The sequence below is a fragment of the Rattus rattus genome, chromosome 13, assembly GCF_011064425.1.
Source record: "Rattus rattus isolate New Zealand chromosome 13, Rrattus_CSIRO_v1, whole genome shotgun sequence".
NCBI lineage: Eukaryota > Metazoa > Chordata > Mammalia > Rodentia > Muridae > Rattus > Rattus rattus.
Window position 1 is genome coordinate 7321311 of NC_046166.1, and position 24291 is coordinate 7345601.

General features: G+C 47.2%; 1 protein-coding gene across 1 annotated transcript in view; it reads right to left on the reverse strand.

Moving 5' to 3' along the window:
- Positions 1-8741: 8741 nt before the first annotated feature.
- Positions 8742-24291, reverse strand: part of Hacl1 (2-hydroxyacyl-CoA lyase 1) — a 38141-nt gene continuing 22591 nt past the window's right edge. Inside the window, exons 10-17 of the mRNA XM_032919110.1 lie at positions 24002-24107; positions 22676-22759; positions 21694-21795; positions 19405-19559; positions 18426-18584; positions 17220-17327; positions 10870-11056; positions 8742-8932 (exon numbers count right to left, since the gene is read on the reverse strand). Coding sequence (XP_032775001.1) covers positions 8900-8932; positions 10870-11056; positions 17220-17327; positions 18426-18584; positions 19405-19559; positions 21694-21795; positions 22676-22759; positions 24002-24107 — 934 coding nt within the window. The 3' untranslated portion in view covers positions 8742-8899. The remainder of the gene's footprint in view (positions 8933-10869; positions 11057-17219; positions 17328-18425; positions 18585-19404; positions 19560-21693; positions 21796-22675; positions 22760-24001; positions 24108-24291) is intronic.

The window sequence follows — 24291 nt, forward strand, 5'->3', positions numbered from 1 at the left end:
ACCCCGGGTTTTCATCTTGATCTAAAGGCAAGGAGACCTCAAGCATACGCTGGGGGCGGCCTAGAGACCCCTTCCAGGATGCACAACTGCAACAAGAGTCCCAGATGCTGCTCTGAAATCTGCCAGGCCTGTTTGTACTAAGGCCGCATCTTCCAGGTATTGTGCTATTCCCCACAATGAATCCAGCAAGGACTGGAAGGTGGCCCTGTTCCTGAGAGACATGGGACCTCTCTGGGAGAAGCTTGGCTTCATTTTCCTTGGCTTCCTCAAGCATGGACGCCTCCTCTGAGCCTTCCCCCTGAGGTCCCATTTCCATCATCACCTGAAAGCTCAGCCAGCTTTTTCAAAAGTTCCCCAGGTGTTTCCCTAGAGGACCTGGCACTAGTCACTAGTTTCCCAAGAGGACCCTGGCAAAGTCAATGAATTATCATTGGCCTGTCAAGAGGACCCTGGCTAAGTCAATGCATTATCATTGGCCTCTCAAGAGGACCCTGGCTAAGTCAATGCATTATCATTGGCCTCTCAAGAGGACCCTGGCTAAGTCAATGCATTATCATTGGCCTCTCAAGAGAACCCTGGCTAAGTCAATGCATTATCATTGGCCTCTCAAGAGAACCCTGGCTAAGTCAATGCATTATCATTGGCCTCTCAAGAGGACCCTGGCTAAGGACCCTGGCTAAGTCAATGCATTATCATTGGCCTCTCAAGAGGACCCTGGCTAAGTCAATGCATTATCATTGGCCTCTCAAGAGGACCCTGGCTAAGTCAATGCATTATCATTGGCCTCTCAAGAGGACCCTGGCTAAGTCAATGCATTATCATTGGCCTCTCAAGAGGACCCTGGCTAAGTCAATGCATTATCATTGGCCTCTCAAGAGGACCTGGGCTAAGTCAATGCATTATCATTGGCCTCTCACCCTGGCTAAGTCAATGCATTATCATTGGCCTCTCAAGAGGACCCTGGCTAAGTCAATGCATTATCATTGGCCTCTCAAGAGGACCCTGGCTAAGTCAATGCATTATCATTGGCCTCTCAAGAGGACCTGGGCTAAGTCAATGCATTATCATTGGCCTCTCAGGGGAACGTGCGTTACTTTACTTGTGCCTCCTATGGAGGAAGGGGAGGTAAAACTGTCATCCTGGCAAACTCACCAAAGGAAGTTGGCCAAGATTTTTAAAGGCTCAAACCACAAAATGAAACACAAACAAGCAAGCACCCAGAGCTGTTCCGTGTTTGCCTGTATCGCTGGCCTCAAGGCCCGATAGGAAGGCAGTGTAGGTAACAAGCAACTGACTGGCAATGGTGGAATTCACTCCCAATGTCCTTCTGTACCTTTGGGGCAGACACTTGATAGCTAGCTTTCCCAATGCTGTAATAAAATTCCTGAGAAAAATCAACAAAAGAAACATTGTCTCAGCAGATGGTTTCTGAGGGCTCAGTTTATCTTGGTAGGCCCCACTGTTTGGGGATCTATGGCAAAGTAGGGCATTTGTTAGGGAGCACATAATAGGGCAAAGCTGATGGGGTCGGGGACTAGGAAGCAAAACTAGAGGAAGGGTCAGGGTTTAATACACCCTTCGAGAACAAACATTCCCACGGCATCACTTCCTCCAATTAGGCCCCACTCTTTAAAGGTTCCTCCACCTCCAACAATACCACAAATATTTAGCATATGGGCTCTCAGAGAACACTTAAGATCTATACTGTAACAGTATGAAAACTCTGCAGCCTCGGGAAGTAATCACTGGAGGCTTCTCGGCATCTCTTGCTCCTGAAGGAGGGACACAGGTAGGAGCTGTGCTGACTCTCTAGAAGCGTACACCGACTTCTCGAGTACGAGCCACTGGGTGAGAAAGGGAACGTGTCCGGAGAATCCCCTCAGGGCTGAGGCTGTATGTCATGCACCAAACCCTGGCTTCCATTCCCAGCAATGGGTAAAGGGGGCGCAGTGGCGTGTGCTGTAATCCCAGCTCTTAGAAGGTGAAGGAGGCAGGATCAGAAGTTCACAGTCATCGGATGTGTGTCCAGGAACAAAGCTAACAAAAGTTCTGTAAGTCTGTAATGTCAGCGTCATAAAACCTTAAAAGTCTTGCTGAAGGACAAACAACGAGAAGCAAATAAAAGAACGACTTCAGGAAATTGGAAGATTGCTCTCTAATAGAAGGCGGGGCAGTGGTGGTGCGTGCCTTTGATCTCGGCACTTGGAGACAGAGGCAGGTGGATCTCTGAGTTCAAAGACAGCCTGGTTTACGCAGAGAAACCCTGTCTTAAGAAACCCAGAACAGGGGTTGGGGATTTAGCTCAGCGGTAGAGCGCTTGCCTAGCAAACGCAAGGCCCTGGGTTCGGTCCCCAGCTCCGAAAAAAAAAAAAAAAAAAAAAAAAAAGAAACCCAAAACAAAGACAAGCAAAACCTAAACAACAACCAAACACAAAGCAAACAAAAAAGCGAAGTAACAAATAAGACGCCAAACTTCACACATGTCCGTTCCCCTACTCGACCACGCAGGGATACTGTACTCAAACTACATCCTTTCCCTCCTGGAATTTGGATGCACTGACCTCCAGGGCTTGCCCCTCCCGGGATGCTCTGCTCCCAGAAAAGGCAAACTTCATCTGCAGTGGCCGTCTGCTCACTTTTCTTGTGTAAACCAAGCCCAGGCCGAGGATTTCCCCAGGTTTCCTCTTTGTGGCCCTCGTTTATCTGTTCTCCATTCTGGATCCTCCTCGAACTTTGTCAGGGCCACTTGGAGATAATCGGGAGCAGCCCCGCACTACCCAAGACCTGTCCCGGACCGGGTTTACCCAGCGTCACCTTTTCCTTCTGTCAAACACTAATTCAGTAATGCTCTCTGCTTGAGGTCTGAGCGTTGTCTCACGTATCTCTGTGGCATGTGGTACATCTCCTAGTCTCCCCTCGCCTCTTCTTTTACACATTACATCCTGACCACAGTTTCCCCTCCCTTCTCTTTTCCTAGCCCCCACTTCTCCCCCCTAACCACTCCCCTGTTTTCTTTCAAGAAAAGGGCAGGCCTCCGAAGGTTATCACCTAGCCGTGACTATCAAGCTGCAGTAAGACTAGGCAACTGCCCTCATATTAAGGCTGGACAAGGCAACCCAGAAGGAGGAAAAGGGTTCCAAAAGCAGGCAGAAGAAATCAGTCAGTCCCTGCTCTGTTAGGACCCCCACAAGAACACAGGCTACACAAGGACCGAGGTCAGACCCATAAAGGCTTCTTGACTGTCAGTTCATGAAAGAAAAAAACCTGAGTACAAAGAATCACAAAAAAACAAAAAAGCAAAAACCTGTGTGAGAGTGGAACAGAGGGTGACAGGGTGAGGGAATGGGAGGGGCCAATGGAGAGTATGGATACAGGAATGGTGTAACAGCTTTTTTTTTTTTTTTAATGTATATTGTAGGGATAAAATCCAGACTTTAGCACTTAAGTGTGAACGCAACATTTATTGTCACAATTGAACTTAAAATATGAACTCTATTTTGCCAAGGTAGAAACCTAAACTTCAATTAATTTGGGGCCTCACGTGCCCCAGCCTCTGCCCCTAGCATTGTGGGGTTTATTCAATATCCAGGCATTAGGACAGGTTTCTGGTTCTTCGACGATAGGTGATCCATCACCTCCGTACTTATTAAAAAGTCAGCTGTGGCTTCGGTGATGTAAGTCTCCTGAGTCTCTGGGGACAGTGATACTCTGTTGCTGTTTGCCTGATGTAAGTAATGTTAGTCACCATGGGGCTGATCAAACGGATGGGGGAGGTGACCTGGGCCACACAGGTGCTCACAAACAGGGAGAGATGGGAGTCAACTTCCCGTGTGCCGCACAGAGATGCTACAGTGTAGCCTGGGCACTAAAGAGCAGGCAGCGGTGCAGAAGTCCTGTGGGATAGGATGGGTGTTGGTACACAGCTCTCACAGCAAAAGTAGCAGGAGCTAAGCTGCAGCTGGGGTGAGACCATGCCCAGCTTCCTGACTCTCCCTTGACCATGAGTGGGAAGGCAGCCATCAGGAACACTTGGGGGCCAAGAGAACAAGCCTTAGGAGAAAAACCCCACGTGGGTGGAGACTAACCACACCACAGAGCCGGCTCCAGCGACAGCAGGAAGAAATGATGGATCTTGGATCTGTGGCTATTTCCATGCTATGGGCCAAACGTGCAAGCTTCCCTTCACACTGGAGACAGTGCAATTTCTAGGTGTGCCTTTCCTTGCTCCTTAACTGGAGGGGTTAGTGCTGAATTTGCAGTGGATTTGTTGACTAGCGATCCCTTTTTTCTGGACAAAAGGTCACCAGGAGGAGGGAAGATGGAAGATTGTCCAGTGGAATCTTCAAGCAGGGGCAGTGGTGCCTGTCAGAGCTGGATCCATGTCAAGCAGGGGCAGTGGTGCCTGTCAGAGCTGGATCATGGTGGTCTTCACTGTTCCTTCTACAGGTAGAGCGTGGCGGGCCATCAGTTGCTCGCTTCCGCATGACTCAGTTTTAGCTTAGTGACAGCAATCACCAAACAGACAACCCCCCAGTGGTTCACCCTTCCTCAGCATGCACTCCATTCTCTATGGCGGGCAGGGCAGGTTTCCTTCCTGCCATATCTCCAACTAGAACGTTTTCAGGCGTCTTCATACACTCCCATGGTGCTCTAGTGCAGTTGAAGTTTGCATTTATCTCACGACCTTCTTCATAGCAATGCAGTGCTGCCCCACTGCCTCTCTTAAAAACTACCGAGCACTTGGGAGGTGGATGCAGGAGGATTATGAGTTTGAAGCCAGCCTGAAGTACATACTGAGTTCCCGGGTCAGCCAATGGCAGGGTCTTGCCAAAGGAGAGGTGGGTAGGGGTGGCAGGCTAAGTTATTTTTACTTTTGATTTCTTTTTCCTTTGGCGTTCCAAGGGTTATCATTTTCTTGTAATGAACTTGAGACTTTTCCCTAAGGGGAGGGGGGCAAATCTACTGACCTCACACAATGTCCAAGATCTGGTTTTCACTATGAGTCCTCATACAACTCTTACTTAGTGAACCCCTGCAGACACGGTGACCCACTTTCCTGAAAATATCTACTGTACATGGAAGGAAGAACCACTTACTTCAAAAAGAAACCACTGCGCTTCATCCTGAATCACTGCTAGATTACAGCTGTGCTCCCTGCTGAGGGAACGCCTTTCCAAAGGCAGTGCATTCTCTGTGCCAGGCAAAACACTAGGGCTTTGGGGAGCTTTTGGGCTCCCCAAATAGCCCCATGAAATAAGACCGAGCACAGCGGGAGAGGAACTCATCCACGAGACCACATCTGAGTCATCACCAGGACTGTGTAAGCAGACGCTACTGGGCCATCAGAAGAGAATGTCTGAGACTTTGTTTTTCAGACAGGGTCTCCCTACATTAGCTCTGGTTGGCCTGTAATCCGAGGCTTTGACACTCAGAGCTCTGCCTGCCTCTGCTTCCCTGAGTGCTGAGACCGAAGAGGGGTGCTACCATGCTGAGCGTTATTTATGATTGTTGATTATCAACAAACCGACTCATATTAAAGGAGCTTTGTTTTTGAGACAAAGGGTCTTACTATATAGCTCAGGCCAACCTCGAATTTAAGATTCTAACGGTCTATCCTCCTGTGTCCTGGGATTAGAGGTACATACAACTAGAGAGAATTTCTCAAAATTTTGCCCTTCTGAGAAGTAACTCCATGATAGAATAAAACAAAGCAACACAACTAAGTACAAGGTTGTTTTTTTTTGTTTGTTTGTTTTTCTTTTTGTTTTTCTTTTTTTTTCGGAGCTGGGGACCGAACCCAAGGCCTTGCACTTTTGAGCTAAATCCCCAACCCCAAGGTTGTTTTACAAAATAAACCAGGAGTGGGTGAGCAGGTGTGTTCTTGGATTAGTGCAGACTGACCTCTGCTGGCCAGACTGTTAATTAGCCAACATTTTTTTCTTCTAAGGATAACACAGAAAAGGGGATATATTTACTCCTAATTATATCTAGCTGAGTTATACAGTTAAACGAAAACATACTAAGCACATACTAAGCCCTCCACATAACCTGTGTCAAGACTTTTTATCACATTTGGCTGTCAGGCAGGTGCCCACTGAGGTTACGTGGGCTACCCAAGCCAAACGCTCCTCTGTGATTCTGCCTATGCACTTTGGGCTCGCTACATCTAAAACTACATAAACCCGCTTGGATCAGGGCCCTGTCAGGGCCATACACTGCTTAGTGCAAAACTCTGGGTTCTCATCTAAACCTAGCTACTTCCCACACTGAGGTGGAATCTGGTACTAAGTTAGCCCATGCAGGCAAACCTAGTGTAATACATAGAACCTGAATTTTGATAGAAAGTCTTGTGCTCTGATTCATGAAAAACTCTGAAAATAACAGGTATATCCACTTTTAATATTTTAGTTCTATTCATTATCACCATCACCACCATCATCATCATTATCATTTTGATTCAAGCCCTGCATTTATCTATGCGTACAATGTGTACACCTGGTTCCCTGGAGGCCAGCAGAGGGCAGTGGGTCCCGTGAAACTGAGCATAGACAGTTGTGAGCTCGACGTGGGTGCGGGCGCTGAACCTAGGAACTCTGTAAGAGTAGCTGACTCAGAGCCATCTCTCCAGCCTCCTGTTCTAATATTTTAAAATATAGTTCTGATTTTTAAAAAATGTTTACTTTTAGTGAGAGAAATAGCTCTGTGGTAGACTCTTTGCTTAGCATGTATGAAGTCTTAGAGATTCAATTCCCAGCAACTGCAAAAACACTTTCAACATTTTCTTTTTGTTATTGGGCATTTATTGATTGATTGGTTGATAGATAGATTGATTTATCTATCTTTGTTTTTTGTTTGTTTGTTTTGTTTGTTTCTTTGTTTTTTTCCAAAACCGGGTTCTTCTGTGTAGCTCTGGATATCCTAGAACTTGCTCTGTAGACCAGGCTGGCCTTGAACTCACAAAGATCTGGCTGTCTCTACATCCTGAGTGCTAGGATTAAAGTCATGTGTCACCACTGCCCAGCTCACTTTTTAACATTTTCTAGAAGACAAAAATGATATAAAAATACTTCCATCACTAGATTGCATTAAACCTGTGAAACCCATGTTGAAGTCCTGAAATTCCAAGCTCCATTGTCATTTTCCCATAGTTGTGTAAACCCAGTTTGCGTGCACGGCCTTATGCCACGATTCTGTCTTTAAAAAGCTATTATCTGTGTGTGAGTGCATGCACGTATGTGGGTATGTGTGTGCTACAGTGTAGAGGTCAGAGGTCAGCTTTGTAGACTCCCCTCTACATTTATGTAGGCTTTAGAGATCAAACTCTGCAAGGCAAGTGCGTTTATGCTCTGACCCATTTGCCTGATTTCTTTCTGCTCGATTATCATTTATTTATTTATCCTCGGTGGCGCTGAGGATACTGAGCTCAGGCTTGGTGTGTTCGAGGCTAGCAAGCTACGTGAGCCAATCTCCAGCCTGGCGATTGAGGCCGTCTCTCCTTAAGCAGCTGAGCTCTCAGGGTGACTCAGGCTGCTGAGAGACACTTTTTAGCTCCCTTATAATCGTAAGGCAACATTATCATTGTGCCGTCTGTCAATGACCAAAACGTCCTTGCGTGGCACATGACAGTGTACCATGGATAATTTCGTGGGCGTCTGTGTAGCACGCATGCACAAGGTAGCTAAGCTCCGGTCGTTGGTTTGGAGGTGGTGTGACTTCTCTGGTTCAGTAAGTCCTTCCTGGGGAAAACATTCAACTCCTCATCTACAGGGCAAGCTCCACGACAACTGAGATTAGAACCAAGTCACCAGAACTAAAATACAAAGCAGCAGGAGCCCGCACTGCAGCAGAGAGAGCTCGGGAGCTCCGAACGCTACAGTTTTCATAGCTTCCATGGCTTTCTCCAGAAAATGACTTTAAAGGATACAGCTTTAACTTGGGGAATTAACTTGGATTTACATAAAAGGAAACCGGTGTGTAACTTGCAGTCAGACACTTACACGATGCTGTCATTTGGTTATTCATGTGATGGGATACTGTTGGTCAGTCTCTATCTCTTGACAAAATACTGGAGAAAATCAACTGGAAAGGGAGAAGTATTTATTTTGGTTCGCAGCTTTGTAAGCCGTAAGCTTTATTTTACTCTAACTTGTGTGTATGTGCACTCCTGTGTGGGTCTATGGATGAGAGCGTAGGTGCCAAAGGAAGCTGACGGCATTGACTCCCCCTGGAGTCCCTGCACTTGCAATTACAGGCAGTGGTGAACCAGTGCTGCTAAGACCCAAACTCACATCTGCTAGAGTAGTTTGTGCTCTAACCGCGGGGTCATCTTTTCAGCCCTTGCTCAGCTGTGAATGTTCCAGTCCATGGTCACCTCACCCTTTTGCTTTTGGGGCTGGGGTCCATCCTAACAGGGAAGTCATGAGAGGGCTTGCTCACCTCATGGTATGTGGCTTGAGGAGGGCATCACGCTGGGTCCTAGTGCCCAGTGACCCCACTCCCCCATCCATCAGTGCCAGGAGCTGTTGACCAAGCCTTTAGCACAGAAGCCTTTGCGACTATTTAAGATCTAAACTCAGGGGCTGGAGAGATGGCTCAGTGGTTATGAGCACTGGCTGCTCTTTCAGAGGACCCAGGTTCAATTCCCACTGTCTGTAACTCCAGTTCCAGGGGACCTGACACCTTCGCACACCCATACAAACACGCAGAATATCAACGTACATTTTTTAAAAAATCCAAAGTCATAACAAATAATGACAGCTTTAATCAATTTCTTTACTGTAAAAGACAATTTAAAGTGTATTTTTCAATACAATGTTAGCATCGTGGTAATTTTGCTATGAAAAGGAAATTCTACCTTGTAGGAAAGAGAAAATGCCTCAAAAAACGCCAAGTAGTTTATTCATATGTTGGAACGGGTGAGCCAGTGAAAATCCTAGAAGGAAAAAGAGACAGCATTCAGAAATGGTTGTATTACACTATGTCCTCACTATAATCCCTGTGAGACCTAGAAGAACTATACAGCTGTGGTAAAAAAAAAAAAGGTTTGTGCTTGGTTTAGTCAAAAAGAGCTGAAAATTAATTAGTGAGACCAGTTCATTAACACTGCCCAGCCCTCTGGGCCCAGACACAGGTTACTCTAGAGACTTAGATATCCCTGCAGAAAGCAGGAAGCAGCCAGCCATTGTGAGTCAATGGCGAATGGTGAGAGACATTCAATAAAAAAATAACAACTTGGAAGTGAAATCATATCAGAACCCCACCGGAGTGAAGATAAAAATGTTAAAAGACTGGATATAAGGATAACTGTACAGAACTACAAGTGGGGTGATAATTTATACTTTTCTGAAATATGCAAGTGATGCCCATAGGAACTAACTGCATCAGACGTTGAAGCGACCTTTAAAGGACTGGAAGGATCCCTGCCAATGCCACCGCCTGCTCCTCCTGACCCACTCCGTGTCCATCTGCATGACCGGCAGGTCCTGTTCTCAGCGTCTTTCCCCAGCTCTAATGTAAGTTCTGAGGACTCCCATGTCTACGTTTACACAAACGGACTTTCAGAAGAAGTCTATGCATCTGACGGTTTCCAAACTCGTTGCTTTGTATTTTATTGATCATTCATAAGAACCGAGAGGGGGACTAGAAGGTGGCTTCATGGACAAAGTGCTTGCTGTAAGGACTGGAGTTCAGACCCCTGGCACCACAGCAGTGCGTGTGGCCTCAGAGCTTGGGAGGGAAGCTGAGACCCCTCTGGGGTAACTTAGTCGTAGCAGTGAGCTCTGGGTTTAGGAAGAGACCCTGGCCCCGGGAAATAAGAAAGCAAAACACAATCAAGGAAGACATCTGAGGTCAGCCTCTGGCTTACGTAGTCACCGCACACGTGTGCACACACATACGTGAACATGTGCACAGAGACCACATACATACACACATGCTGGGGCAGGGAAAGGAGAGGGGAGAGGGAACGAATGATTGAGTAGATTTCTGCTCTGAAGAGAGGCTGATAGGCGGAGTGGACTCATGGGGGACAGGTATGCGGGAGCAAGCAGTGGAAGGTCCACTGTACTCAGATTAAGAATGGAAATGCGCTCACTCTGAGATGGAAGGGGGACATCACACGGCACACCTTGACGACCAGCTCACTACGGTAGCTACTGCACCGATACCCAGTAGGGTCACAGGGACTAAGTTGACTGCAATTGCACACACACTGGCTGCGCACACCCTGGCTGCACACACCACCGGCTGCGCACACCACCGGCTGCCACACCACCGGCTGCGCACACCACCGGCTGCGCACACCACCGGCTGCCATACCACCGGCTGCGCACACCACCGGCTGCGCACACCACCGGCTGCACACCAGCTGTACACACCACCGGCTGAAGACTCGCCAACACTGTGCTCACTGCATTTTTTTGTTTCCCTTCGGCTCCTCCAACTGGCCAGCTGCCTCTCAATTCAGAGCCCCAGCCCTCTCTCCACCTCCTCTCTGCTCATCATCACTGCGCAGTTCAAGCACCAGTGGGATTTCCTCTGACAGTGCATTTCCTCATTCACACTGAGGACATCACCCCGGCCTCCTGGTCCTGTGCTCTGTCACACAGCATGGAGCTGTGAGGTAGCCTACTGTCCACTTCCCCTGCTGGACGGTAGCTCTGAGTGATGAGGACAGCTTGCACTCGCTCACCTGTTACTCTAAACAGCACACACAGAAACAGCTCAACGAATACTTGGTTGTTGAATAAGCAAACAAAGCTGCCAAACTCAGAAGCAAGCTCGGCCGGCCTGGCCTGTGTGAGCTCGCCTTTCAGGAAGGAGCCCCAGAGAACACTCGTCTCCTCCCTTCTGCCCAGCAACTGGACCCACCTGGGCCTTCCGCGTGCTCTGCGGTTCGATCATGATGTTGATAAGACACGGTTTACTTGTGTCTTTCAGAGCCTGCCGCAGCGAGTCTTGGAGCTCCTCTGGCGTTTGTACGAAATACCCTCTGCCTCCAAACGCAGTCATGACCTGCTCGTAGTGTGCGTTTGGAAGCAGACACATTGGAGGGATTCTGAAAAGCAAGTTGTAAGGCAGCAAAATTAAAATCTTTAAGCTTCTAGAAACAAAGAATTCCCCAAGATTGTCTGCAAAAACCTTAAGTGGACCCACAGGACATACTTTTCTTCCAGAACAGCAGTGTGTAACAGCAGTGTGTGACATCAGTGTGTGACAGCAGTGTATACAGCAGTGTGTGACAGCAGTGTGTGACAGCAGTGTGTGACAGCAGTGTATACAGCAGTGTATACAGCAGTGTGTAACAGCAGTGTGTGACAGCAGTGTGTAACAGCAGTGTATGACAGCAGTGTGTAACAGTGTGTGACAGCAGTGTGTGACAGCAGTGTGTGACAGCAGTGTGTGACAGTGTAACAGCAGTGTGTGTGACAGCAGTGTGTAACAGTGTGTGACAGCAGTGTGTAACAGCAGTGTGTGACAGCAGTGTGTGACAGCAGTGTATACAGCAGTGTGTAACAGCAGTGTGTGACAGCAGTGTGTAACAGCAGTGTGTGACAGCAGTGTGTAACAGTGTATGACAGCAGTGTGTGACAGCAGTGTGTGACAGTGTAACAGCAGTGTGTGTGACAGCAGTGTGTAACAGTGTGTGACAGCAGTGTGTGACAGCAGTGTGTGACGGCAGTGTGACAGCAGTGTATACAGCAGTGTGTAACAGCAGTGTGTGACAGCAGTGTGTAACAGCAGTGTGTGACAGCAGTGTATACAGCAGTGTGTGACAGCAGTGTGTGTGTGACGGCAGTGTGTGACAGCAGTGTGTGACAGCAGTGTATACAGCAGTGTCTGACAGCAGTGTGTGACAGTGTATGACAGAAGTGTGTGACAGCAGTGTGTGACAGCAGTGTGTGACAGCAGTGTGTGACGGCAGTGTGTGACAGCAGTGTAACATCAGTCAGCAGTGTGTGACAGCAGTGTGTGACAGCAGTGTGTGACGGCAGTGTGTGATGACATCAGTGTGTGACAGCAGTGTGTGACATCAGTGTGTGACAGCAGTGCGTGACAGCAGTGTGTGACAGCAGTGCGTGTCAGCAGTGTGTGACAGCAGTGTGTGATGGCAGGGCGTGACAGCAGGGAGTGACGGCAGAGTGTCACAGTGGTTTATGATAGTGTGACATCAGTGCGTGACACGAGAGTGTGCACGCATTGAGTGACGGCAGTGCGTGACGGCGTAGTGTGACTGCAGTGTGTGACAGCAGTGCGTGACGGCAGTGCATGATAGTGTGACATCAGTGTGTGACAGCAGTGTGTGGCGGCAGTGTGTGGCGGCAGTGCGTGGCGGCAGCGTGGCGGCAGTGCGTGGCGGCAGTCGCGTGACGGCAGTCGCGTGACATCAGTGTGTGACAGCAGTGTGTGGCGGCGGTGTGTGGCGGCAGTGTGTGGCGGCGGTGTGTGGCGGCGTGTGTGTCAGCAGTGTGTGATAGTGTGACATCAGTGTGTGACATCGGTGTGTGACAGCAGTGTGTGGCGGCGGTGTGTGATAGTGTGACATCAGTGTGTGACATCATCAGTGACAGCAGTGTGTGGCGGCGGTGTGTGATAGTGTGACATCAGTGTGACATCAGTGTGTGACAGCAGTGTGTGACAGCAGTGTGTGACGGCAGTGTGTGACGGCAGTGCGTGACGGCAGTGTGTGACGGCAGTGTGTGATAGTGTGACATCAGTGTGTGACAGCAGTGTGTGACAGCAGTGTGTGACAGCAGTGTGTGACGGCAGTGCGTGACGGCAGTGCGTGACGGCAGTGCGTGACAGCAGGGCGGTGCGTGAGGGCAGTGTGTGTGTGACAGCAGTGTGTGACAGCAGTGTGTGACAGCAGTGGTGTGACGGCAGTGTGTGACGGCAGTGTGTGACGGCAGTGTGTGATAGTGTGACATCAGTGTGTGACAGCGGTGTGTGACAGCAGTGTGTGGCGGCAGTGTGTGGCGGCGTGTGACAGCAGTGTGTGGCGGCGGTGTGTGACGGCAGTGTGTGGCGGCAGTGCGTGGCGGCGGTGCGTGGCGGCGGTGTGTGATAGTGTGACATCAGTGTGTGACAGCAGTGTGTGACAGCAGTGTGTGACGGCAGTGTGTGATAGTGTGACATCAGTGTGTGACAGCAGTGTGTGACATCAGTGTGTGACAGCAGTGTGTGACAGCAGTGTGGGCACGGCAGTGTGTGAGGGCAGTACGTGTGACGGCAGTGTGTGATAGTGGTGATAGTGTGACATCAGTGTGTGACAGCAGTGTGTGACAGCAGTGTGTGACATCAGTGTGTGACAGCAGTGTGTGACGGCAGTGTGTGACGGCGTGCAGTGTGTGATAGTGTGACATCAGTGTGTGACGGCAGTGCGTGACGGCAGTGTGTGACGGCAGTGTGTGATAGTGTGACATCAGTGTGTGACATCAGTGTATGACAGCAGTGTGTGACAGCAGTGTGTGACGGCAGTACAGAACACACATGTCCTTGTCCTTCCTCTGCTCCACCTCAGGATTTTCAGGCACCTTTGGTGAGTTGGCTGAACTGCAGGCCTTTTATTACTAAAAGAACCTGCAGCCCTTCTGCCGGTGACGATATCCCTCACAGCTAATGTGCCATGAGCCGACAGTTCGCAGATGGCTAGTAAAGGCGGGCACCGCCACGCTGGCCTTTTTTTTTTTCCTGATAGATTTTTTAAAAATGTAGTTCTTCCCTGTAGGGCAAAACCAACCAACCAAACCAATCGAACCAAACCCAACCAAACAGTAAGTTGGCCACAGTTGTATGCAGCCTTAAAGCTGTCCCGCAGCCCTCGGACAGCACTTTAAATAGCCGTCTGCACGGTAACGGAGTCTCGGCTTTGCACAGGCTTTGGCTCTTGCTGACACTCACTTTAGTGTCCACGAGATCCAGACAGATTCGGCGTTTCTCAAAGGGGTACTAAGTCTGCGGGCTGTGGTCTGTGTGGTCACGTAAGTCATCAGGGTGCTGACTGGCAATGTTACAGAGCAGTCTGGCCCATCTTTCTTCCTTCCTTCCTTCCTTCCTTCCTTCCTTCCTTCCTTCCTTCCTTCCTTCCTTCTTTTTTAAAAAGATTTTTTTTTAATTCTTTTTTTTCGGAGCTGGGGACCGAACCCAGGGCCTTGTGCTTGCTAGGCAAGTGCTCTACCACTGAGCTAAATCCCCAACCCCTTAAAAAGATTTTTATGCATTATTATATGCATATGAGTACACTGTCACTGTCCTCAGACACACCAGAAGAGGGCACCAGATCCCATTACAGATGGCTGTGAGCCACCATGTGGTTGCTGGGAATTGAACTCAGGACCTCTGGAAGAGCAGTAAGTGCTCTTAACTGCTGAGCCATCTCTCCAGCCCCTTGCCCATGTTTCTTGTTCTCTGGTACAGCTGGCTCTTCACCTAGAGACCCAGCTGAGGGCACCGTATGGAAATAACACCATCAGAGCTGAGGTGTCGGTACACAAAACTGAACCCCAATTATCCTTGCTTGCTTTGGGACAGGGCCTTGCTATGTAGCAGACTGAACTGGAACTTAGTACATAGCTCAGGTTGGTAACCTCGACTCTGAATCTTCCCGTCTCAGCCTCCCAGGTTTCCCCCATATTTCTATTGAATCTGTGTGTGTGTGTGTGTGTGTGTGTGTGTGTGAGAGAGAGAGAGAGAGATGGGGTCTTGATATATCTTGGACCCATCGGCTTGAGTGGTCCTCTTGTCTCAGCCTCCAGAAAGAGTAGGTGGACTACACGTGTTTGTCACTACATTGCAGTCCCCTGTATATTTATGTTTATATAGCAACGTCTCAGAGAACTTTCTGTCATGACGGATGACTTACAGTATGCTGGCCACACACTACCTGTTACTAGGAGCACTTGAGATTTAACTAAACCAAGAAATTGGATTTTTAAAAAATATTTTATTTATGTATTGATTGATTGATTAAGATGGGGTTTTTTTTTTTTTTTTAGTAGCCCTGACTGTCCCAGAACTCACTCTGTAGACCAGGCTGGCTGGTCTCAAACTCAGAAATCTTCTTGCCTCTGCCTCTGCCTTTTGGCAACAGAAGATTTATTTTTATTTTATGTGACGTTAAACTGGCAAGTCGTTTGGGCACCACAAGTGTGCAGCGCCCAAGGAAGCCAGAAGAGAGCGTCAGCCACAGAGCCATCAACTATCAACAACCTCTAGCTATTAAGATGAGAGAAACTGAATTTTTTTCTTTTAAAATAAGAAACAGGGTTTTATGTAATTCAAACTGGCCTACACTTGCTGTAGTGGTTTGAATATGCTTGGCCAGGGAGTGGCACTATTAGGAAGTGTGTTCTTGTTGGAGTAGATGTGGCCTGGTTGGAGGAAGTGTGTCACTGTAGGGGCGGGCTTTGAGAGCCTCCTCCGAGCTGTGTGAGGAAGCCAGTGTCTTCCTGGTTACCATTCAGATCAAGATGTTGAACTCTCGACTCCTCCTGCACCACGCCTGCCTGGATGCTGCCATGCTCCTGCCTCGATGATAATGGACTGAACCTCTGAACCTGTAACCCAGCCCCAGTTGTTCCTTATAAGAGTTGCCTTGGTCACGGTGTCTGTTCACAGCAGTGAAACCATAACTAAGACATGTGCTATGTAGCTAAGGATGACCTTGAACTTTTGATCTTCTCGCCTTTAATAAAATTACAGGTGTGCCACAGCGTATCCAAGATAAGAAATACTGGGAGTCAAACTCGGGTGTTGTGCATGAAAAGCAAGTACTCTACCAACTAAACCACACCCTCGGTCTAGAAACTGAACTTTTCACTTTCAACTAAATGTAAGTAGTAACATGGGATTAGGAGCTACTCCACCTGTCAGCACAGTCTATATAATCAACTATAACGAAGGCAAAGAAAAGGCATGCTGTGGTGATCTGAATGAAAATGGCCGCCAGAGGCTCCTATGTTTGAATACTTGGTCCTCAGTAGGTGGAACTGTTTGGGAAGGATTATGAGGTGTGGCCTTGTTGGAGGAGGTCTATTACTGGGAGCAGGCTTTGAGGTTTCAAAAGATGCCATTCCCAGTGTGCTCTGTGTCTCCTCCCTGTGGTTCACAGTGTGAGCTCTCAGGGCTGCTCCATGCTTCGTTTTGTCCACCATCAGAAACTAACCTGTAGCCTGATTAAACTTCTTTTCCCATAAGTTGCCTTGGTTGTGGTATTTTATCCCAGCAATGAAGTAACTAATATGAATGGCTATGTGAAAACAACTGTGGAACTATCCATAAATGAAAACACCAGTGCTCTTCTTCATCCTCGGCTGTCTCGGAAACTTTTATCTGTATACCCATGGCCAGTTCTAACGGTCTTATGTTTGACTCTGCCATCAGATAATGAAGGTCTAGCTTTGTGGTAAAAGAAAGGAAGATCTTTAAGTTATAAGTAACAGGCCAGCACTGTGATGGCTAAGCTTGGCTGTCACCTTGACTACATCTGAAATCAACTAACATCTGGGCACGCCTGTAAGAGACTTCTCTGATTGGATCATTTCCGGTGGGAAGACCCACCCTCGGTCTGGGCACCCCTGGGGGACGTGGGAGAAGGGAGCTTTCTGTCTGCTTGTCCTCACTCTTGCTAGAAAGTCCATCGGCTTCTGCTGCTGAAGCATTCCTTCAGTGGCATGAGAGGCTGCTTCATCAGGATTCCAACAGACTAAAGACCTGCCCTGTGGACTGAACAACTAGTGGGTTCTTCTGCTGGGAGACAGCCATTGTTGGACTAGCCAGACATGCTACCACCTTTAAAGCACACTGATAAACTCCCTTGTAACATATGCTGGTTCTTATATACACCCATGAGTTCTGTTCCTTGAGAGAACCTTGACTAATAGAGCATCAACCGTCCTCCCTAGTGTGGTGTCAGTAACAGAACTACTGTTACCTAAGTGAAGGCATCACAGAGCTCGCTCTGAGTCTTTGCTGGTTCCCTGATTGTAAACGATCAACAGTCATGGGTAGTTGTATAAAAAGGAACCATGAAGAGAGAGAGATGGCTTCTGCCCTTTAAAGGCCTGAAGAACTAACCAAGTGTACGATACTGAGGTGCATTCCAACACAGCACACTGTTAAAAGACAAACTAAACACCGACATAATACAGTTATGGACATACTACAGTTATGGACATAATACAGTTATAGACATAATATAGTAACTATTTCGAGTTACTCACGTTGTAGCAGTTCCTTCAAAATTTAACATTTTCCCCCAGGTGTCAGCATCAAAACCTTGGTAAATTCCATTATTGTTCACTACCAAGATTATGATTGGCAAGTTGTACCTAAAGTGAAAATAAACTATGAAGATATCATTCTTTCTAAAGCAATTTCTTTTCTTAAAACTGAAATTTTTACTTAAAAGTGGACGTTCTCTGTAAGAAATTTTCAATATCAGAGAGGAAAAACAAGCATTTATTATCCAAATTAAAAAATACCAAACCACTGATAGAAACATCACCATAGCGGACTGTGTTCAAGACTTGGGGCTGGTGATCTGCTTAGCTGTGAACCCTGGGTAAATCACTGAGCTTTTGCAGCTGGTTACAAGAAAAAACGCCTCCCCCACTCCTCTGAGGCCTATTTCTAGGTGGTTCCTCGGACGCTGAAAAGTCTCCGTCTATGACTGTGCCTCGATGACAGCCAGCCCGTGCTGCACGCCGTGAGAGACGCCCAGACAACTACTTCCCAGTCCGCATCTCTGATCAAAAGCAGCCCAGCATGATCAGAGCGGAGAAAGAGCATCCAACAATGTCTTCAACAGGACAGCAAAGATAAAAACCTAAAAAGCTCCAAAGAATGGGCTTTGTTGTCTAAACGTATGTAACTTCTGAGGGCTTGGAGTCTCAATAAAACTAAGGAAACCAATGTGGTAACTGTGCTCTGTGCTTGGAGGGGTTGTCATCCCTAGAAAGCTAAATTCTCTCCGTACGTCATCCTTTTGGCATATGTCAATTGGTTGTCAATACAGACCTCTGACAGGCCACACCTTATAGGGTCATGTAGTCCAGGCTGGCCTTGAACTTGCCATGCAGCTGAGGATAACCCTGAACTCCAGATCCTTCTGCCTCTACTGCTACCTGGGGACTACACAGTGCATTGCCAAACCTGGCTTTCTTGATCTTGACAATTTTATATATAGAAGCTCTGAAAGTCCCAGAATGTGATTCACAGAACCCTACTGAAAGCTCTAAGCAGAACGGTTTTATTACAGCTCAAATACAGCTGGGGGAGGGGCTGACAGAGCCCTCGGCTGATATGGTGGGAGCTTCTCCATGAAACACTGGACGCTGCTGTGCAGGACCCCTGCTTGTGAAGCAAGCGAGTCTTGTAAGACTTGTAGTTATGAGCGTGAAATGCTATGATCTACAGCCCTGCTTTACCTGCAGATGGTTTCCACTTCCATGCCGGAAAAGCCAAAGGCACTGTCTCCTTCCACACCGATGACCCGCTGCCCAGGGCTTCTCTCCTTAGCCACCACAGCAGCTGCAATGGCAAATCCCAAACCAACTCCCATTGTTCCAAAGGAACCGGCATCCAGCCTGAGGTAAGAGCAGAGCTCAAGTTAAACCCTATACAAGCACACAGTGCAGTGTTAGCACAGACCTTTCGGTCTACGCGTATGTAGCTTGTGGGAAAAATGAATAGACAGTTTCCTTCTATATAAACTTTTAGGACATAAGGGGCTAATTTGTCAAGGAGAAGCAGCATGAAAGGAAGCAGCCACTCACACTTGTTTGGATGACGGTAAATCTACTCTTAGAGCACTGAGTATACAAATTATCACACGATACCAAGGACTAACACGCATGAAACTATGAAACTATTAAATCTCACTTCAGAACATACTTATGAGCAAGGCAGTGGTGGCCTGCGCCTTTAGCCCCACACTCGGGAGGCAGGGGCAGGCGGATCTCTGTGTTTGAGGCCAGCCTGGTCTGCAGAACGAGTTCTAGGACAGCCAGGGCCACACAGAGAAACTTCGTCTGGAAAAACAACAACAAAAGAAACCCACGTACGTGGGGCTGGAGAGGGCTCCAAGGTGAGCAGCGCTTGATGCTTTGATGACCTGAGATTTATTCCCAGGACCTCCATGGAGGCTTACAATGGCCTGTAACTCCAGTTCCAGAGGGTCCAAGAGCCCCTTTCTTACCTCTAAGGGCACCAGGCAGACATGTTGTACACATACAAATACAGGCAAGCCACACACATAAAATGAAATAGATCCGAAGAAAAATTTAAAGTACATTTTTTAAATGCGTTCCTATGCACTAGGCACGCACAGCTTTCAAATATTTTTCATAATTGGCTTCACTGGGGTTTCAAATCAGACATGTTGTCCTCTCTTTCCTGGAGTCTCACCGGTGACGAGGAAGGTAGTTCTGAAGCACAGTCCGTCCAATGTCCATGGTGTTTGCTCCCTCGCTCACTATGAAACAGTTCCTGGGCAACTGTTCTTGAACGTGGTAGAACACTGTGTAATAATTCATAGGGAGGGATTTTTTGGAAGCTAATTCCTAAAATAGCAGAGGTGAGTATTCAATAAATTATATTGGGACACCATGAAAATAACCAACGACAATAAACTATTATCATAGTTTAATACCACCAATAAGCTACGAGATTCCAAGACGGCCGCACAGCAGCTACTCTGAACTGTAACAATCCAGACCCACACTAACAACGATGTGCCCTACAGTCCCAGTTGGGACGAGCTGGGGAACCTCTCGTGTCCTGGAGAGTCGATGCACCTCACCCTATCAAACACCTGGAGAAGGCGCACAGTAAAGATGGCTGAGTGACAGTGGGTTCAACAAAACAGAACAATCTTACAGGTCACTCTTCGCAAAACACTGTCTTACGTAGTTTTCAGAATATTTCTATCTGAACTATGGCCCTACGTTTAAAACCAAGATGCTAGGATTGCAGAAGATGACCTGGGAGCCTCTCTCACACGCTGTAAAGGAGCTCTGTTACATCTGCTTTTAGAAGTCCCTGAGTGAGAGAGACATAGCAAGGTAGATGTCTGCAGACAGCCGCAGCCTGCCAGCACTGGGAGGAGCCACCGTGCTTTATTAGTACCAGTCCTGACTGGTCCCGGCACTCCAGCCTCGCCTGCGCTAAGCCCTCTGCTGGAGATTATATACCCAAGATGCACAGAGACTGCACACCCATACAGAGACAGAGGGGCAAACCCTGAGGGGATCCCGGGGCATTTACGATAACTGAGAAACAGAACTGAGCCTGCGTCCTGGCAGTAGAAATGGCCACAGTAGAGTTAGGCACATAAATTCTGCTGTGTTTGGCTGAAAATACAAACTTATTCTATGATGACAGATATATTAGGGAACAAAAATGCCCAACTCAAATATCGAATTTTCAAATGTATGATTCCATCGGGAGGAAATCCTAGGTCAGGCTGAAGAGGCGGGTCACTGGTCAGGGACGCTTGTTGCTCTTCCAGAGGACCCAGGTTGGGTTCTCTGTACACACACGGTGATTCACACCTACTTATAACTCTGCCCTCCGAGGGTACTAGGCACACATGGTGTACATACATACACACAAATACTCATGCATCCCACCCGCCAAAATAAAATAAGTGACTTAGAAAGAAGAAACCCTAGGTGTAGACTGAAGACTTCACCCAGCTGAACCAAGACACAGAAATACACAACACTAAAATTTAAGAAAGCAGCACCCCCTGACAATGAAGGAGTCTGTATGTACGATGATTCTGACCAGGAAACACCAAGCCCTGTGGAGGTGACTGACTCATGTGGTGCTAGCTAGTAGGGCTCAGGGTGACTTCAAAGCTCATCGCCAAATCCTTCACTAGGGGGCAAAGCTCCAAGGCCAGAGGGAAAGGCAGAAGAATTCCCAGCAGTGACATAAAAGTTAAATGGCAGCGTGTGTGTGTGTGTGTGTGTGTGTGTGTGTGTGTGTGTGTGTGTGTGTGTGTGTGTGTGTGTGCGCTTGCCTGCGCCATGCATGGGGGAGGATTATACACTGATGAAATTTTCCATTTTGAAGAAGGAACTAGCTATCACACTCACATGCCTTGAAGGAGAGATATCTCAAGGGCAGATGGCCATCTCCTAACATGCTCTGGGATATAACTGATATTCTGCACCAATCAAACTGACAACTTTCCAAGGTCAGACTTGTTTTCTTCTACCAGTTCCCACGGCACTCCCAAATCGTGACTCTTCGGATGCTCAACCATGCAGGGAACTCGAGGCTTTCAAGGTAAAGTACACACTAACATGTACACATACACAAGGGCATGTGCAGATTTTTTTTCTTATTTCCAGTTAAAAACTGACCTTTAGATTCAAAACAGGTTTTCTCTGTGTAGCCCTGGCTTTCCTAGAAACTCACTTTGTAGACCAGGCTAGCCTCAAACTCAGAGACCTGTCTGTCTCTGCCTCCAGCTAGGATTAAAGGTGTGCACCCTATGCCTGGCTTCATTACCATTTTTATCAGCTCTCACCCCACTTCTGGTTTGTGGACCTTGTGAGTACTGTGCCCCGGCTTTTTGATCCCCAAGCTTCCAGAGTAGTGCTTCCTACAACTGTCTACAACGTCAGGGAAGGACTAAGGAACCCATCAGCCTGACAGGATCTTGAATTTCAGCGTGCCCCGAGTTACCTTGGATACGGCTTCATTGTTCTTCCTTTTCTCCCTCAGAGTCTGCCACCATTTGCTGTCTGTGGGGTACTGCCATGGATTTTTAACAAATTGTTCTAAAAGCTAAAAGAAAAAATAAAAAAAACAAAACTTAGGGGTTGGGGATTTAGCTCAGTGGTAGAGCGCTTGCCTAGGAAGCCCAAGGCCCTGGGTTCGGTCCCCAGCCCAAAAAAAAAAGAACCAAAAAAAAAAAAAAAACAACTTTTCTTTCCTTTTTGAAAATAAACTTGAGTGGCCGGAACACAGAACTCCTCCTAAAGGAGGCTCGCCACCCACTGCTCTACCCTTCCCATGCTCACACGCCTGCTTCTCTGCCTGCAGAGAGCGCCTGACCGCAGGTCGGTGGGCAGTGAGCCCCATGACACAGACCAAGGGCTGCAAATCACCCAGTGGTTGCACACGTGACAGGGACAGTGCTTGCTTCTCAATGCTACGCGCTCCACATGACAACTGTACAAAATCAAGTGACAAAGGTGACCCTGTCTGACCTCCTGCTGCAATCAAATGTATAAATTATACAAATAGGAAGTCTGCCAAGTCACTGATTACAGCTTGAAGGGTAAAAAAAGATCTCTTTATTACCTGAAAATATACTGTTAAGATTTTTCCCACTGTGTGACAAGTCAAATTTAATTCCTTTAAAAGCTATCGAGTAATTTTTTTTTCAGAAAGCTAAATTCTACTTAACTGAATTCTGGTTTGAACGACCTTAAATTTTTATATGTTAAGTTAGCGTTCTAAAATGCTAATGTCCTCAAATATGAACAACATACAGCGAGCTGAATTTACCAAGTTCAAAGTGACACTTGGTTTTCCACTATAAATTTAGTTAAAAGTTGACGTCACTAGACATGCCACCAAGAGAATCAAAAGGAGCATTATCCAGAACTGATTGCTTTAGGGACCCATCCCCAGAAACTAAAACCCAGGGAAAGGCCCTTACCTGTTTAGAAACAGCATTTACATCTCCTAGCAAAGTCACCGAAGGCCTTACATTATTCCCCAGTTCTTCTGCACAGATATCAATCTACAAAGGAGGAAAACCCAAACAACAGCCATGTTCGGTCATTTTTGTTTTGAAGAAACGTTCGAAGGCAAACCTATTTTATTTTGTGTGTATGTGTTTTGTCTGCATGTATGTCTGTGTATCCCATGTGTGCTGGTATCCAAAGAGGGCATCAAAGACTGAAGTTACACATCATGGTGAGCTGCCATTGAGGGCTGGGAATTGAACCTGGGTCCTCTGGAAGAGCAGCCAGCTTACTGTGCTTGCTCTTAAAACCCTTTGAAAGACTGCTATGATGCCTCAGTGGGTAGAAGGACCTTCCATCAAACCTGATGACCAACCATAGGTTGTCCTCTGGCCTCAGCTTGTGCTAGGACATGCAAGTACACATACACATATACATGTACATATACACATACATGTACACATGCACATGCACACATACATGTACACATGCACATATACATGTATACATGCACACATACATGCACACATACATGTGCACATGCACACATACATGTGCACATGCACACATACATGTGCACATGCACATATACATGTACACATACACATACATGTACACATGCACACATACACACACACTAAAGAAATGTAGTTAATAAAAATAATAAGCAACAGTATTACTAAAAGCTTCAGGAAGGACTAGAGAGACTGCCTAGACGTTAAGAGCCGCAGCTGCTCTTCCTGAGGACCTGGGTTTGATCCCCAGCTCCTTCTCAGAGGCTCAGAGTCACTGCTAACTCTAGATCCAGGATCTGACGCCATCATCTGGCCTCAGGGCACAGGAGCACAGGCAGTCACGGGAGAGGAGAGAGCACTTTCCAGGGATTCAGTTTAATGGCAGGTGAAAGCAGTCATTTAGAGATTACAAAAGGCTGACAGTTTTGGCCTCTGAAAGGCATATTCACCCCTAACAAGCCTGAGGGTGTCTCTTCAACCACCATCCCACTTAAGCCTCTCTTTCCCTATCTTTAAATACAGTGGAACCATGAAGAGGCAAATTATCCTTTTCAAACTACTCAAAACTTGACTTTGAAAGCTTTTCTGGTTAGAATTAGCACAAGACACCTTGTAGGCTTGAAAGGGCAGCTTAACTCTGGTACCTGCAATTATGTTAGATAATTTGTAAAAATCTATTTTTGTCAGAAGAGAAAAGGTTCTTTACAAAAGCAGAGAAGAAAGCAGAGCTCACAGCGGCTGAGAGGGAGAACAAAGCCCATCTGAAGGCCCTGCTCTGAGTACCTGAATAAACTTCACGTCGGCCTGGTACCTTGGCGGCAGTCCAAAATGTAATATCCAGTTGAGTCTTGCACCAAACAACACAATCACATCAGCAAACTGCAAAGCCCTATTTAAAAAGAAAGGAACCTGGTTTAACAAGAGCGTACTAGTGACACTTTTTACGTGAGTTGTTCTAAACTTCTTAAAATATTTAAAAGTCTAAATAACTTGGAGCTTCTAGAGTAAATCTGATCTTTCAGACTAAAGTAAGTTTTGGGAAACTGGGAAGATGGCTCAGTGGACAAAATGCT